Genomic DNA, 18,573 nt, shown 5'->3' with positions numbered 1-18,573 from the left:
GAGTAAAGGAAGAGTTGGGGAGGACGGAAGAAATTGTGGCGGTGTCTAAAATAGAGAGTCCCACTGACTGGTGTGCAGGGATGGTGGTGGTCCGAAAAGCCAATGGGGACATAAGGATCTGTGTGGACATGACTAACTTGAATGAGGCACTCTGCAGAGAGAGACACATTTTACAATCAGTGGAGCAGTCACAGTTGGATGGCTCACAAGTCTTCACATAGCTGGCAGATACCGCTGTCACCAGAGAGTAAGGCGCTCACAACGTTTATAACACCGCTTGGCCGGTACTGTTTTAATGTTTTTCCATTTGGAATCGCTTCCAGTCCTGAGCATTTCCAAAGCTGCATGTCTCAGCTGTTCGATGGTCTGAGTGGTGTCATAGTCCACGTGGATGACATGCTCGTGTGTGGATGGGACAGAGCAGAACATGATGTAAGGCTCACAGCAGTTCTGACCAGACTCCAGGAGACTGGCCTGACACTCAATGAAAATGCACTTTTGCACAGTCAGAGGTCTTGTTCTTGGGACAAAATCAGTGCAACTGGAATTTAGCCAGACCCGGAGAGAGAAGATCAGCGCCATCACAGATATGCCCATCCCCTAGAACGTGGCTGAAGTCAGGACCTTCTTAGGCATGGCCACATATGTGGGTAAGTTCCTCCCACAGTTTTCAGATACAACCAAACCCCTGAGAGACTTACTAGCCAAAGAGAATGACTGGTCATGGGGTCACGTGCTACAGGTTGCGTTTGACAAAATCAAAGGAGACCTGGCCTCACAGAGAGTGCTGGCCCAGTACCGTCCCCACGCTAAGACAAAGGTATCAGCAGATGCATCATCCTTTGGGCTAGGGGCAGTCCTCACACAGATGCAGGACAACATGGAGTGGCGTCCAATAGCATACATTTCCCAAAGCTTATCTGACATGGAACAAAGGTATGCACAAGTGGAGAAGGAGGCGTTGGCTATCACATGGGCATGTGAAAGGCTTGTTCTCGCAGTTTACAGCAGAGACCGACTACAAACCACTGTTGGCTCTGTTAGGGACAAAAGCACTGGACGACTTGCCTCCCAGAGTTCTGCACTTCCGCCTCAGATTACTGAGGTTCACCTACAAGATGGTGTATGTGCCAGGGAAGGCACTGATCACAGCAGACGCACTCTCCAGGGCCCCAATTAAACGCCCATTATCAGAGGAGGAGCAATGTCTAGAGGGTGAGGTACAGGTGTCCATTAATGCAGTAAGAGACAGCCTACCTGCATCTCAGACCAAACTGCAGCAGATTGCAGAGGAGCAACAACGAGACCCCATCTGTCAACAGATAGTGCAGCAGTGCAAAAAGGGATGGCCCAGGCAGGAGGAACTGCCTCAGCTGCTGAAGCCCTATTGGGTGCACCAAAGTGACTTCCACTGTAATGGAGACCTTCTCATGAAAGGACAACAGATAGTTATTCCAGAGACTCTACAACCAGAAGTGCTAGACAGAGTGCATGAGGGACACATGGGGATAACCAAATGCAGACTGAGGGCTCAACAGTTGGTGTGGTGGCTTGGTCTGAGTAATCCCACCCACTTTACCAAAGCACAGCCCCCACACCACTAGAGGGACATCTTCAACCACCAACTTACCATCCTGAGACAAGGCCGAGTATAGCCCACAAAGATCTCCGCCACGGCACAACCTAATAAGGGGGGGGCGCCAACCCAGACAGGAAGACCACGTCAGTGACTCAACCCACTCAAGTGACGCACCCCTCCTAGGGACGGCATGGAAGAGCACCAGTAAGCCAGTGACTCAGCCCCTGTAATAGGGTTAGAGGCAGAGAATCCCAGTGGAGAGAGGGGAACTGGCCAGGCAGAGACAGCAAGGGCGGTTCGTTGCTTCAGAGCCTTTCTGTTCACCTTCACACTCCTGGGCCAGACTACACTCAATCATATGACCTACTGAAGAGATGAGTCTTCAGTAAAGACTTAAAGGTTGAGACCGAGTCTGCGTCTCTCACATGGGTAGGCAGACCATTCCATAAAAATGGAGCTCTATAGGAGAAAGCCCTGCCTCCAGCTGTTTGCTCTGAAATTCTAGGTACAATTAGGAGGCCTGCGTCTTGTGACCGTAGCGTACGTGTAGGTATGTACGACAGGACCAAATCGGAAAGATAGGTAGGAGCAAGCCCATGTAATGCTTTGTAGGTTAGCAGTAAAACCTTGAAATCAGCCCTTGCCTTAACAGGAAGCCAGTGTAGAGAGGCTAGCACTGGAGTAATATGATCACATTTTTTGGTTCTAGTCAGGATTCTAGCAGCCGTATTTAGCACTAACTGAAGTTTATTAAGTGCTTTATCCGGGTAGCCGGAAAGTAGAGCATTGCAGTAGTCTAACCTAGAAGTTACAAAAGCATGGATACATTTTTCTGCATAATTTTTGGACAGAAAGTTTCTGATTTTTGCAATGTTACGTAGATGGAAAAAAGCTGTCCTTGAAACAGTCTTGATATGTTCATCAAAAGATTGATCAGGGTCCAGAGTAACGCCGAGGTCCTTCACAGTTTTATTTATACACAGATCCATACAGGGCTCTGTTAGCTTACAGAGTTACACCACTGCATCATGGGCCGTCGCCTGTCGAGCTCCTGTTGGGCAGGAGGCTGCGCTCCCCATTGCCTGTCTCGCCGGCTCAGCTTAAACCCCAATAGCCTAACAGGAAGGACTTCGCTGAGAGGGACAAACGGCTGAAACAAACTCAAACTGGAGGCTTTAATCGGAGACACCGTGCTACGGAGAGACGGGAGCTGGCAGAAGGTCAACGTGTGTTGATTACAAACTCAAAGATACCAGCAATAGTGCTGAGAAAAGTGGATGCCCCACGCTCCTATTTGGTGGACACAGGCTCAGAGGAGGTACAGAGAAACAAAACACACCTCAGAGCTCTTCCAGATCTACCAGCCACACAGACTGAGGCCACAGACAACGCACAAAAAGAGGGGGAAGGAGAGAGAATGCCCACAGAGCTACAAGCTCTCCCAAAAAGGGATGTGAAGCCACCAGAGTGGCTGAAAGACTGTTACGTGAAGAGAATACATACTGTTTGGGACCATACCAAGCAAAAAAGAGACTGTACCTAAGTTCATACTGTGTAATTTAATGCTTTCATACTATTTCAGGATGTGAAGTAGCATGCTAGAGAATAATACTGGTTTCCAAATTGCATATCAGTTATGCTTCAGTGGTTATGCATGTTGAGTTCTTGTTCATTGGAGAGGGGAAGATGTAGTAGGATGTCCCTTGGGGGTATCCGTACCTATGTATGACATGCGCAGACTAGGCTAGTAAACATGCTGAAGCTAGAACCTCATTCCCGTGCCTCCTTATTTTAGATAATACAACAGATGTTGTTGCTAATTTGTTAGCTTTTAGCTTTTCAAGAATAAATTTCAAATTATTATCATCTCGTGAGTGGAACTGTGTTTTTTATTGCAGTGCGCATGCTGTTGTTAGCCATCTATTTTAAAATAACTTTTGTGTATGTGTGAAACATTGTTGCATTTAAACTTTAGGTTACTTTGTGTGATAAACGTGAAATGTTTTTTGCAATGGGAAGTAATAGTTGTACATTTCGATAAGGAAATGCTTAGCCTAAAGGTTGTGTTTTTGTATTCTTATGATTGGGACCTACTGGCTTATTTTGTCCAAGTGAATGGACTGCTTATCCTTTAATTAACATCATTCTGTGTGTGATTGCTGTCTTTCCATCGGACCTATGCAGTGGTGTAGTGGTGCCTGGAGAAGTGGGTCCTGTGTGAAGGAAAGGTGCCCTGTGTGAAAAATCCTATGTTTTCCTAGAGACTTTTCAGATGTCATTCTCAAACCCCCACCCCCAAAAAGTTCTAAGTTCACAACAATCCTTAAACCATATCAGAAGACCATGTTTGAGATCTGGGAAAAACTAAAAAAATATATTTTCGGAGGGTGTAGTCGCATTTTAATTCAATTGAGTAATACAAATGCCCTCCCCATTGATACAAATCAGTATTATAACTTTGTCAGGTATGCCTAAAAGTGCGGTCAACATTTAATTGGGAAGGTTTTTTGGGAAAGTCATTAAATATTTATGCAAACAGTGTATGATTACTAAATTGCGCATCGCAAATAGCCTACTAACCAACACTACGGACCAAACATTTTCAATATCTGTTTTGCATACCCGTTGTTGCCTTAGTTATAATTTACTGGTAGATATGTTAATGGTCTCCTACTTAAAAACTCTCCACCCCCAAGGGCTTAATGAGGAATAGGACCTTGTATGTTTCTTGTAGTGTTGTCTACTGACACTAGGAGTCCCTCCCCATCCCCAAACTGTTGTCTATTCCCAATTATATGTGACATATGAATGGTCAATTTTTGAAACCCTTCTATATATTCCTTGTTAATATGCATTGACTCCCTATTTTCCAGTCTCTAATTAACTATCTGCTTGCACAGGTTGCGCCTATTACGCACAGCATGTGTTTTAAGCACAGTACCTGTCAAAAGTTTGGAAACACCTACTCATTCCAGAGTTGTTCTTTCTTTTTACTATTTTCTACATTGTAGAAGAATAGTGAAGACATCAAACTATTAAATAACACATATGGAATCATGTATTAACCAAAAAAGTGTTGGAGAGTGATGGAATGCTGCATCAGATGACCTGGCCTCCACAATCACCCAACCTCAACCCAATTGAGATGGTTTGGGATGAGTTGGACAGCAGAGTGAAGGAAAAGCAGCCAACAAGTGCTCAGCATATGTGGGAACTCTTTCAAGACTGTTGGAAAAGCATTCCAGGTGAAGCTGGTTGAGAGAATGCCAAGAGTGTGCAAAGCTGTTATCAAGGCAAAGGGTGGATACTTGGAAGAATCTAAAATCTAAAATATATTTTGATTTGTTGAACACTTTTTTGGTTACTACATGATTCCATATGTGTTATTTCATTGTTTTGATGTCTTTACTATAATTCTACAATGTAGAAATAAAGAAAAACTTTTAAATGAGTAGGTGTGTCCAAACTTTTGACTGGTACTGTATGTGTTCTTAATATGTTTGTACAGCGCTGATGAAGGCATAAGTCCGAAACATACCATATGCCCTGTTTCTTTTTATTAGCACCTTGCACTTTCACTTTTTGTATTATTTTGAGCATGGATTGAATTAATTATATTATTTTTGCATCTCAGCCTCCCTGGGTTATTCCTCTTCACGGTTTTGAGTGTGACTACTTTTTTTTTAATCTACAGATATAAGCTGAAACATCTTTCCTACCTACCAGCTATCGATGCCATTCTTCTGTGAGCTGCTCCATGAGACAACCAGTTGAGAGCTGCACACTCTTGCTGCCTGCAGATGATTTTCTACTGAAACTAGGCTATGTGTGCTGCACGCATGTTTATATACACTATATATACACAAAAGTGTGTGGACACCAATTCAAATTAGTGCACTCTCTGACCTATATGAGTGCTCTGATATTAGGGTTGCTGTCCTTTCAGTATCACAAGCCTGTCACATACTGAAGGCCCAATAGGCTCGACACTGCGCAAACATGTCTATAATAAATATAGACTGTTACAATTTCCCCGGTCTCCCCTTAGTAATAATGAGCGTGCAAAAGGTTTCAATAGGCAATAACATAGGCTATTGATGTTTCAAGAAAGGAGTGTATATATTTGGCCTGGTGAAGCGGTTTTTTTGCGCTGACTTAATGGAAGCGGATAATTATGAGATTTTTTTACTCTGCTGGTCTCTGGAAGAAATTACGAGTCCTCACTGTCCAAGACCGAGTCAAGACCAAGTAAAAATGTATCCGACACAGAGACAAGACCGAGACACTCAATATGTGATGTGTCTGCCGAACTCCTTCGGTAGCACGGGAGGGGACCAGAGATAATTATTATCTTCCCTGTTCCCTAGCGAGGCTGTTTAAAAAATGTTTGGAGTTCTCCCTCAGATCGCCTAAAATGAAGGTCGTTAAAACCTACGGTGAGTGACGATGGTGTCAATATTGGATTAGTTGGCCAGAACCATGAGCAGGAGGGAGTTGATGTCATGGACACGGGCTCCTGGGTGACAGTGGACCTTGGTCGGTCAACAGATCGTAGGCAGGACAAAATCTCACCATCGAGCTGCCAACAATGATGGTGGTCGTGATGGAATCCGATGGGGAAGCGACCTGCTGAACTTCAGTTGCTGTGGGGGAGGGTGCCACTGGGCGGCCGCCTGCTGGGACAAAACTGCACATTTTAGAGTGGTCTTTTGTTGTCCCCAGCACAAGGTGTAATGATCATGCCGTTTAATCAGCTTTTTGATATGCCATACCTGTCAAGTGTATGGATTATCTTAGCAAAATAAAAATGCTCACAAACAGGGATGTAATTAATATTGTGCACAAAATTGGTTAGAAATTAACTTTTTGTATATATGTAACATGTCTGGGATCTTTTATTTCAACTCATGAAACATGGGACCTACACTTTACATGTTGTGTTTATATTTTTGTTCCTTGTACATTTGATGTATGGACACATAGGCCAAGTATGTATTGATTTGGCTTGATTGATGTTCTTAACTTCAGTTGACAAAGTTGACAAAGTTGATAAATTAAATGTTCTATCACCATTCAGTTAATTAGCCAATTAGGAAATCAAATGCCTAGGACACACAAAAAACAGTCCTCACCAATTACTCTCCACTACCGTACTTGAGTGAATTGTCACCATCAGGTCACGCGATAGATAAATACATGCAGAAACATTCACTTCCTCATATTTGGAGGAAGTCTTTCCACAAGATAGCACAGCCACAAAGTCAAAATTGTCCACGTTGTAAAAATTTATGAAAACAAAATAGCCTTTTGGTCCTAATTTAAGGTTAGGCACACGGTTAGCAGTGTGGATAAGGTTAGAGTTAAGGTTCGGTTTTAAATCACATTTTAAGAGTATACATAAAGATTTTGTCAAATTAACGATTTTGTGAAATTATTTTTTATTTTGGGGGAATTTTAGCTAACCCTAACCCTTCTCCTAACTTTAATCTAATTATCCTAACCTGCTACATTAATACTCCTAACCTGCTGTGAAAGGTCAAATCTGGCGTTTGTCGTAAAGATGCAAATAGTCTATATCGTAAAAATGCAAGAAAACAAAAGGTGACTTTTTGGTGTTGATTTAAGGTTAGGCATACGATTGGTTGTGTGGTTAGGTTAAAAATAAAAATGTAAGAAGATAAATCGGGCTCCCGAGTGGTGCAGCGGCCTTGTTTATTTATTTTTTTATTTTATTTTGATTAACAACAAATCAATACAGAAAGTACATAAGGGAACACAAGTATATATAGATTATATATAATGGACAATCGAGCTAGGGGGTACAATATCACATTACAATTACACAAGGACCTTAAGGGACATACATACACTTACAATTCTAACAGCTTTTTTGTTAGTAGAGTATTTAATAGTCTTAAAATACAGTTCAATTTCTTTTTGTAGGGTAAGAAAATGTGTTTTTTTGTTAGTAAATTTACATTTGTGTATATGCAATTTGGCCAAAAGAATAATGAAATTAATTACATAAAAATGTTTCAGCTTATTTTTATCGTATGTAAAGAATCCAAGCAGTACATCTCTCCACAATAGTGTAAAATCTTCATAAATGTGTTCAATTATAAATCTACTGATGTCTTGCCACAGTTTTCTTACATGTATACAATGCCAAAAAAGATGCAACACTGTTTCTGGGTGGTCATTACAAAAGGAGCAATTTGAGTTGATGTTTTCCTTAAACTTCTTCATATAGTGGTTGGCAGGATAATATTTATGAATCATTTTAAAGGAAACCTCCTTAATTTTGTTAACAAGTAGGTATGTGTGTGGCAACATCCAAACTTTTTTTCCAACAGATATTATCAATAAATCCATTCCAATAAGGCATGACATAAGGTATAGATACAACATCCTGCTGAAACAAGGTTCGTATTGCTCTGTTGTTGAATGGGCCAAAAGAGAAACAAATCTTTCCTACTGATGAGTCAACAGGGTCAATAGAAGGTAGGCTCTGAGGGTCAGGTCTTGACACGTTCCTGAATAACAGAGCAACCTTGCAAAGAGATAATAATTCCTTATAACTGAGTAAAAGACCCTCTGCATTTACCAGTTGGCTCACCAATAGGATATTATTTCGGAACCAATATTCTAAAAACAAAGTATTTTTATACAATATATCCCGATTATTCCATATATAATATCTGTGTGGAGAAAAATTGTGTTTATAAATTAAGGACCATGACAAGAAAACCTGCCGATGAAAAGCAGAAAGTTTCACTGGAATTTTGTCAATATTATAATTGCACAACAACATGAAGTTAAGGCCACCAAAAGTAGAGAAGAGCGGCCTAAGGCACTGCATCTCAGTGCAAGAGGCGTCATTACAGTCCCTGTTTCGAATCCAGGCTGTATCAAATCCGGCCGTGATTGGGAGTCCCATAGGGCGGCGCACAATTGGCCCAGCGTCGTCAGGGTTTGGCCGGGGTAGGCCGTAATTGTAAATAACCGTAATTGTAAATAAGAATTTGTTCTTAACTGACTTGCACAGTTAAATAAATGTAACATTTAAAAAATAAATATACATTGTATGAATAGGCGGGGTTTATGACTTTGTGTTTGTGCTAACTAGTGACGAGTCCCCATATTAGTTTTTTCAGTAGAAACGGAAGTTAGGTTGAAAACCGGAAACATCCGCGTTGTCTCGACTCCGCGTAGAGTGCTCTTTGACAGACGGATGATAGCTTCCTGAGCAAGTCCTACTTTGTTTATGTCACGTAGCTAGCTAGCTTGCTTGCTAACTGACGGCTACAAAAGTGCTTTGTTTTCTTATTAAGCGGATTACTGCACTGATACATACATTTCTGGCGTAGAAGGTGAATCTAGATTTACATGACCCGGGGTTGTTTGGTACGAACGCCTTTGGTGCCGTTAGGAGAATGAACTCCATCACCGGTCGGGATCACCCTGTACCCGCCTCCTCTGTCAACTCTGGAGCCTCATCTTCTCGAGGCTTGCACGTAGAACTCACATCTCAGCAGGTAAGGACATGGACCCTCAGCTCGGTGGAATGTTTTTTGATTGACTCTCATTCTGTAATAATGCTGTGTGTCACATGTCAAAACTGCAAGATGAATACAGCAGGCCTATTACAGCTCTCTTGGGTAGCGAGACAGTTATACGTTGTCTATAATAGCTAGTTAGATACCTGTGCAAATGTTAGATATCATTGTTAGATATTTAGTTTGCAAGCTAGCTAGCCAGCTTAGTTAGCCCTAGCCTTGTCGCAAACACTACTGGAAGCCTGGGGAAGTTCCATGGCAGAAATCAACTAAAGAGGGGTTGGAAGTCGGTGCAAATCAGTGATGCCTCGCAACACGTCAAACCAATCAAATGCCTTGTTATGGAGGGGCTTTTCTTTCAAAGACAATCATTTCTAAGTGACCCCAAACGTGTGTGTGTAAGGGTTGAATGTGTTGGTAGTCAGTGCAAATAATTTCTAAATTGCATATAGTCTTTTAAGGTGCATGTTTTCAAATCTGGAATGATTGAATTTGCCTTTACTGGCTGCTGAGATATACATTACTTCCTGCTTATTATCATATTTTTAAAAAACATCCTACATTGCTACTTTGGGAAGAAACTGTCTTTATGAATGACTTGACAGGTGTCACAGCACAGGTCTGCCTGAACACTGAGCAGTATTGTTGGGAGGTAGCTAGCTGTGCTGGGAATCATTAATTCAGAATATGAGGAGAATATGGCTTGTGAATCTCTTATCATTGCAGGCTTGTTAAAGTTTCACAAGATTCAAAAGTGACTGCGGAAAGTAGGCCTTGTTAGAGAATCACTGTTAACCAGCCCTCTCACCTAATGTGCACAGACCGACACCGGACAGCCATGGACGTTGAAAAGTAGTTGAAATTTGACTTCTGTTTCATAAGTTTGGACAGTACAGCACAGTATAGAGCAGTAGTGTAGAGTACAGTATAATGTACTCTATTGTTCTGAACTATACTCTGTTGTATTGTACTCTACTATATTGTACTGTGCTGTACTGTGCTGTACTGTGATTTGGTCTATGATTTGTACAGATGTGGTCCGGACCAACCAAATTTGGTCTTGTTTGGGGGTAGAGCTCATTAGAATAATAGCCAGCATTATTTTGGTTATGACTTTTCAAGCTTGGAAAGTAGATTTCAGTGGAAAAGGACAAAGAAGCATATGATATACCTGGTTGTATTGATAGCATGCAATTTGGTGGAGGCCTATATGATCAACTACTCTCCTTTACTAGATAAGATTGAATCCAATGTTCAAAGATGGAAAACTTTACTTATTTCTATGTTAGGAGGGTCAACATAATCCAAATTAATATATTACCATGGTTGATGTATTTATTCCAAGTTTTACCAGTTTCAATTCCATTCAACTTCTTTAAGAATAAATTACCTACTCTCCAACTTTATTTGGAATGGAAAGCCTTTAAGAGTCAAATTGAATGTTTTACACTTACCTTATGAAGCTGGACAATAACAACACCGTTAAGTCCTGGTTCCAAAGTGGCATCATTCATTTTTAGCATATGTATTATAATGGCTCTCTACTGTCATTCAATTAATTACAAGAAAAATGTGGGTTATCCAAAACCAATTTCTTTAAATTTTTATAACTCAGAAATCTTATTCAATCGCTTCAATAGAATCTGGATGAATCTAAAGCTTCTAGCTTTGATTGAATTTCTACCTAATAGTACAGAACTTTTATAAAGGAAAAATGGGAAACAGATCTCTAAGAAAATGTATGAGACTATTGGTCACAGATATGTAAAAATGTTCTTATTTTCTCCTACAACCTTAGATGTAAATTATTGCAATTCAAGATAATCCGTTGGATTTACTACACTCATGCCAGGATGCATGTTATGCTCCCAGAAATGTTGGAGAAAAGGAACCCTATTACATATGCTGTGGTCCTGTGACAAACTGACACCATTTTGGGATAATGTCTGTGATATCATATTATTGTGTTTAGGAATTTCTGTCTATCGCCACGATTTATGTCTGTTGGGAAATGTAAATATTGATGAACAATATCAGAGTTTCTTTTAACCTAGGTATAATTGCTGCAATTTTTTTTTAGAGCTATCAATTGGAAAGCATCATACTCACCATCAATAACGAACTGGAGGACTGAACTATGTAGTTACATTTCTTTAGGGTGTGTTTTATGAAATTTATGCAAAAGAAAGGACATGGTTGATCAAATCTGGAAACTTTACATTGACCATCTTGAGGAGTGTGACTTTTCCCAACAGACATAATTGTGTTTGAATTTCACATGTACATTTATATGTGTATTGAAAGGGGAGGCTGCTGTGTGTTCATGTACAGGTGTGGGCATGTTGTATTGGGTGTGGTGCTTGTGTTTATAGAAAAATATACAATATAAGTCAAAAGTTCGGACACACGTACTCATTCAAGGGTTTTTCTTTATTTATTTTACTATTTTCTACATTGTAGAATAATAGTGAAGACATCAAAACTATGAAATAAAGGGCCTCCCGGGTGGTGCAGTGGTCTAGGGCACTGCATCGCAGCGCTAGCTGTGCCACCAGAGACTCTGGGTTCGCGCCCAGGCTCTGTCGCAGCCGGCCGCGACCGGGAGGTCCGTGGGACGAAGCACAATTGGCCTAGCGTCGTCCGGGTTTGGCCGGTAGGGATATCCTTGTCTCATCGCGCACCAGCGACTCCTGTGGCGGGCCGGGCGCAGTGCGTGCTAACCAAGGTAGCCAGGTGCACGGTGTTTCCTCCGACACATTGGTGTGGCTGGCTTCCGGGTTGGAGGCACGCTGTGTTAAGAAGCAGTGCGGCTTGGTTGGGTTGTGTTTCGGAGGACGCATGGCTTAGGACCTTCGTCTCTCCCGAGTTGTAGCGATGAGACAAGATAGTAATTACTAACAATTGGATACCACGAAATTGGGGAGAAAAGGGGGTAAAATTAAAAAATTAAAATACAAAAAAAACTATGAAATAACACATGGAATCATATTGTAACCAAAAAAGTGTTAAACTTATTAAATATATTTTATATTTGAGATTCTTCAAAGTAGCTGCCTTGATGACAGCTTTGCACACTCTTGGCATTCTCTCAACCAGCTTCATGAGGTAGTCACCGGGAATGCATTTCAATTAACAGGTGTGCCTTGTTAAAAGTTAATTTGTGGAATTTTTTTCCTTAATGTGTTTGAGCAATCAGTTGTGTTGTGACAAGGTAGGAGTGGTATACAGAAGATAGCCCTATTTGTTAAAAGACCATGTCCATATTATGGCAAGAACAGCTCAAATAAGCAAAGAGAAACGACAGTCCATCATTACTTTAAGACATGAAGGCCAGTCAAAGCAGAACATTTCAAAACTTTGTAGGTTTCTTCAAGTGCAGTCGCAAAAACCATCAAGCGCTATGATGAAACTGGCTCTCCTGAGGACCGCCACAGGAAAGGAAGACCCTGAGTTACCACTGCTGCAGAGGATAAGTTCATTAGAGTTACCAGCCTCAGAAATTGCAGCCCAAATAAATGCTTCAGAGTTCAAGAAACAGACACATCTCAACATCAACTGTTCAGAGGAGACCGCATGAATCAGGCCTTCATGGTTGAATTGCTGCAACAAAACTACTACTAAAGTACACCAATAAAAGGAAGATACTTGCTTGGGCCAAGAAACATGAGCAATGGAAATAAGACCGGTGGAAAGATGTCCTTTGGTCTGATGAGTCCAAATTTGAGATTTTTGGTTTCAACCGCCGTGTCCTTGTGAGAAGCAGAGTAGGTGAACGGATGATCTCCGCATGTGTGATTCCAACAGTGAAGCATGCTTTGCTGGTGACACTGTCGGTGATTTATTTAGAATTCAAGGCACGCTTAACCAGTATGGCTACCACCACATTCTGCAGCGATACGCCATCCCATCTGGTTTGCGCTTAGTTAAATCAAATTTGATTTGTCACATGCCCCGAATACAATAGGTGTACAGTAGACCTTACAGTGAAATGCTTACTTACAAGCCCTTAACCAACAATAAGTAAAAATCGATAAGTAACAAAGTGAAATATAAATAACAAATAATGAAAAAGCGGTACTGGTACTGAGCTGGTGGGACTTTCATTTGTTTTTTAACAGGACAATTATAATTTATTTATTTATTTAACTAGGCAAGTCAGTTAAGAACAAATTCTTATTTTCAATAATGGCGTAAGAACAACTTCCTTGTTCAGGGGCAGAATGACAGATTTTTTTTACCTTGTCAGCTCGGGGATTCGATCTTGCAACCTTCCAGTTACTAGTCCAACGCTCTAACCACTAGGCTACCTGTCACCCCCAATGACCCAAAACACACCTCCAGGCTGTGATGGTGTGCTGCATCAGATGACCTGGCCTCCACAATCACCTGACCTCAACCCAATTGAGATGGTTTGGGATGAGTTGGACCGGAGAAAATTCAGCTGACCTTTTCTGTGGGGGGGGGGGTTGCTGAACAAGCTGGGTTTTTGTTTCCGAGCAACCTTAATCTTATAGGGAATCCCATGACTTAGATTTATCCCTAATGCCTGTGGTGGTGGAAGCTCAGTGTGGGCTGCTGGAGTTTCAAGAATGCAGATCAGGTGAGGGACTTGGCCTGCCGTTGACATAGATAGTCCTACTGCTGCTCTGACACTGCTGCCCCTGAGGGGTGACCTCATTCAATGGCCCCTCTTTTCACAGGTCTCATGTAATGTCCCATTGTCATTCTCTTGACTTACCCCCCCCCCCATCAATTTTGAGGCTTTTTCTTTGGAGCCATTATTTTTTATAAATGCAGTCCTCTGTAAAATAAAGTCTTCTTCAGTTAGTCTACTCTTTTTTTTTGATTGGCTATAACTGAGCCTTTCTCTTCAAGCAGGTTCCTTTTATTTTAGGCTACTTCTCAATTTATTTGAAAGGTGGACTTCTGACTGATGTCCAACCATGGTTATGTTCTGTCGGTGGTGTGGAACAAATTTTATAGAGCTGAGGAATCATGGGGTTTCTACTCTGAGACGTACTGTACAAATGCTTTTTGTGTGTCATTGGCATGCTGGCTTGGACTGTAGTTGATGAAACTGTGGCGGTCCTGTATGCAGAGCTTTTGTGAGGGAAACACAGTTAAGTCAACACATGAATGAACTCTGCTTTCAAATGAAACGCTTGTCTGCAAATTGTATTCTTTTTGGACAAATGTTGATAGTAGATGACGTGTGACTAACCAGATACTAGGGTCTGGAAGATAACAGTATCGCAATACTCGTTAGTGTCGTGGCAAGGAAACAAAACAGGAAGCGGCTTTAACTTCTTTAGGAAAACTACCCTAATGTCAATTGTTGTCATCTTGTCACTTGTTTTCTTTCTCAAGCTATAGCACACAATATGTTACAAATACAGCATGTTTTTAAAGGACCAAAGAGTTTGTCTGCTTCGTGTTTTCATTTTTGCCATGAAAAAAATATTGCGATACTGGTATCATCCCGGCCCTACCAGATACGCCAAGTTCTCTCCAACCGAGCTACTATATTCTAAAAGGACAGTTTATTTTTAACATGAGGATGTACTTGAGCCTAATGACTTTGCTATCTGAAATTGTGACTTCTGGTTGACTGCATTGTTTACTCCTGTGTGAATTAGACTAGCTCATTGGGTAACAGTCTTGTAAGTCGATCTGCATCGATTTGGATTGTGTAACAGGATGAAACTCTTGAAATCGATAATACAATTGTAAAAGGCATTGAAGCTGACCCAGACAAGTACAAGCTGCATTGTACGTAATTTAGACTTAGGCTACCTCTGGTTGTGGGTAGTTCATTAGGCTAAATGCTGTCTCCTGCTCCCTGTCTCTGCTCCTGCTTCTATTTCTCATCTTTTTTCCCCGATTATCTCACCATCTGCCTCTCTCTCCCTAACAGAGGCGGTTACGTCATCTCAGAAGCATCGCAGCCCGCAACATCGTCAACAAGAATGGCTCTCCACTGTTGGACACATATTTTACCCTTCATCTCTGCTTAGAGGACTGGATATCCAGAGGTCAGTACAGTAACCCTGTTTCAGCTGTCTCGGTATCACAGTGTTCCCGGGCCACTGCACTAATACCCCTTTCACACTACTGAGCCCAGGCAGTCCACACTACAAACATGTCTAGGCCTGAATCTTAACTTGAGATCTGTGCACATAACTTGACAACAATGCAGGATTTACGCAAAAGTCATGGAAAGATGCAGACATCTTAATTACGATTCAGCCCTTAGTGCCAGAGCCCACTTAGGACTAAATGTTCAGCACCAATGTGCACTGCATTAGGCTACTCTCACAAGTGGAAGAAATGTCAGAGTCCCATTACAAAGTGTAGTTAAATGCACAAGGGCTTGGTTTGTTAGGGGACGCTGATGCTCCAGTAAATGAGGTCTTTCACTTTTGGTTTAAGGGAAAATCATTTCATTTTAAGTTAATATACAAAAATGGCCCAGATTGAGCCAAAACCTCAGGGCCGTGGCTTGCTGTTGTCAGGTAATCCTGACAGGTGTTGAATCTTCACAAGTGTAGTTTAAGCTTTTGTGTGTGTGTGTTTATTCAATGTCTGTTTGAGAAAGCTTTAAAGTGAATTTAACCTGTTTTTTTGCCTTCCCTTGCAGACTTTTACAAGAGTGAAGTCATCCGAGATTCATTGGTGAGTGTCATTTTTTTCAAAAGAACAAACATGTGTTGGACAGATTCTACATTAATTTGCCAAAGAAGGCTGCCTGGCCTCACACAAAATGACTATAGCACCAGCTATGGAATGTCATAGCAATCCATTTTGTGTGGATTTTGTTGTATGATTTGTCTGCTCACATCTGTGGAAGCACACTACCGGTTATATGCTTAGTTCCATTCAGAGGGCACAAGAATAGAAACGAGTGACAGCACGGCCAGCCTATAGGCTTATCACTACCCCTGTCCAGGTTTACGCACTCCGCCACGCCCACAACGTGTTTGTGTGTGTGTACATGTGAGAGTGAACAGTGGGCACTTTCTCCAGTGCTGCTGTGTGGAAAGAGGGCATGCTTCCTCCATTTCCCCATTACGGAGGACTAGTGTCTGCCAGCCAATACATGGACTCAGGTCAGCTGCCTTGGTGTTTGTTTCTAACACAATCAAGTCAAGTAGCCTACCTTTCACTTCCTCTCATCTGTCAAAACAGTTGCTGAAAGAACACCTAATATTACCTAAAGTAACTCGACCAAAAAAAGCACTTGTTCGGTTGAATTCAGAATTGGATGTATCGACATTGCACAGGTTGGCCACACCAGGATGGTGTTGTGACCCTGAATCTGACTGCTTTAAATGGGAGTCATCACTGATACACACAGTGTCAGCAAGCTCCCATCTCCTTGTCTCCATAGCTTCACAGAGGGCAAAGCACAGGGGTTTACTGTACTGTATGGTCTCTTATTGACAGTTGCGTATGTGCAATAAGGCCAAGAACAACAGAAAACAGACAACGTCTCTGTTCTTGGCATGCACTAATCTCTTTCTTCATGTTGTACCCCAGTCATATAAACAACAGACAGGAAGGTGGAAAGCAGCCTTGCAGCAACACACTGTATGAGTCAAGGGGAAACAAACAGGCTTACATCATCAACATACTGTATGGATAAAGTATGCACAAGCTTTCATTGTACTATTTCTCGCTCTCTTTCTCTCTAAACGTGTTCATAGCATGTCTGTCATTGTGTTCTGCAAGACGCCATTCAGTAAAATCAGATATTGCCTTCTCAGCTATGGCTCTATCAACACAACGTCCTTGGATTCAGTCGGAAGTTTCATATTTTTATTTTCCTCGTTTGCAGGGAAACGATTGTCCTCACTGACAGTTGTTAGATTTGGTCCTACACCCTACGTGGATTAGCAGCTGCTACGCGCTCCCTTCTCTGCATGGAGTCTGTGATGAATGCAGCCAAGTAGAGCAGCACACCATTGCTAACATGCCAAATGTAGAATCATGAGCTGGCCTAAGCTCTTTTCCCAGCCTACCTTTCCTTTACTTTCCATGGCCCTAGTCTGAAATGTACTGCAGATTAAGCTCAGGATTGTGTCTGGCAGAGATCTGAAATCTGCCTTTGTATTGAAAACGTCAGCATTCCTCCATGACCTTTATTTGTTCTCTAGTGTTTTTGTCTGTTTCCCCGTTGTCTTCTCTAGTCTGTCAAAGGAGCCTGCTCCTTTCTGCCCCCCACTGTAGGGCGAGGATGAGGATCAAACGGTGGCAGTTTGCGCCACTGCTTGCTCTGTTTGCTACAAATATGTGTTGTAACTTGTCACTCAGATCTTATAGGGATAGTGCGAGATTTTGGCAATCAAGCCTTTTTTCTACTTTCCCAGAGTCAGATTAACTAATGGATACCATTTTTATGTCTGTGTGCAGTTTGAAGGAAGTTGAAGGTAATTTCGCAAGTCATTGCTAACTAGTGTTAGCCAATGACTGGAAGTCTATGGGAAAAGCTAGCAATTGCGCTAACGCTAGTTAGCAATTTTCTTCAAGCTGCACACAGAGACATAAAAATGGTATCCATGAGTTCATCTGACTCTTGGTAAGTAGAAAGTGTGTGTGTATATCTATCGATCGATCGTGATCATATTCATTGGAGTGGCAGCAATGATTTAGCGGGTCGGGGCACCGCTGCTAGATGGATATAGGAGTCCAGGGTCTTTCACAGCAGGCAAAATGTGGCATGTGATGTCTTTACGGTGACATCAATGTTGGAAACAGATTTGGCTGCTGTGTTGGAGTAGGGCTGGGGGATATGGCCTAAAAATATATATTTTTTAAACCTATGGGCAATTCATAATATATATCAATGTCATAACCTATCATAATATGGTCATAACACTGTCATGCTGAATATTTAGACCTATTGTGATGTACTCTATATTGCGTTTTTTTATGGCTGGTTATGGCATCTACATAAGCGGGCCAAAATCCACAAAACCTACCACGATAGTTATTTATGGGTGGTTATGACATCTATATAAGAGTGCCAAAGCCCACAAATCCTACCACACAAGGCAAACCATTCCATTCTACTAATGTAACATTTCCTAAATTAGAAAGTTTTTATTACCATTGCAATTGTACACACATTGATGTCATACATGCATAGCTCTGTCGCTGATGACTTGGATGAATGCAGGAGCAGGACAAAACACCCTTATTAGCCTTACAATAACAAGATTTCCTGTGATGGTCTATATAAATGTCCATATTTTGGAATCAAAGTTTGTTCACAACATTATTATTGTCCTCCATTGGTTTGCTTTAATATACATGTATATTTAGTGCTACCACTAGGGGGAGACATTTGACCAGTTAGCTGCAGGCGTGCACCTCATACGTTGGAAGAAAAGAAACAGGAAAAGAAGCCCAGTGAAAAAATGTCATTTGTCCATGTATCCT

At 41.6% G+C, this 18,573-nt stretch overlaps 1 protein-coding gene across 2 annotated transcripts in view; it reads left to right on the top strand.

Annotated features, from left to right (window-relative positions):
- The first annotated feature begins 8,763 nt into the window (after positions 1-8,763).
- uvrag (UV radiation resistance associated gene) overlaps positions 8,764-18,573 on the top strand; it is a 144,566-nt gene continuing 134,756 nt past the window's right edge. For both annotated transcript variants that reach the window (XM_038990151.1, XM_038990150.1), the window contains exons 1-3: positions 8,764-9,114; positions 15,050-15,167; positions 15,773-15,807. In XM_038990151.1, coding sequence (XP_038846079.1) covers positions 9,013-9,114; positions 15,050-15,167; positions 15,773-15,807 — 255 coding nt within the window. In that variant the 5' untranslated portion in view covers positions 8,764-9,012. The remainder of the gene's footprint in view (positions 9,115-15,049; positions 15,168-15,772; positions 15,808-18,573) is intronic.

Source organism: Salvelinus namaycush, chromosome 3 (assembly GCF_016432855.1).
Source record: "Salvelinus namaycush isolate Seneca chromosome 3, SaNama_1.0, whole genome shotgun sequence".
Lineage (NCBI taxonomy): Eukaryota > Metazoa > Chordata > Actinopteri > Salmoniformes > Salmonidae > Salvelinus > Salvelinus namaycush.
The sequence above is the reverse complement of the archived record's forward strand: the minus strand, read 5'-3'. Positions and strand labels throughout refer to the sequence as shown.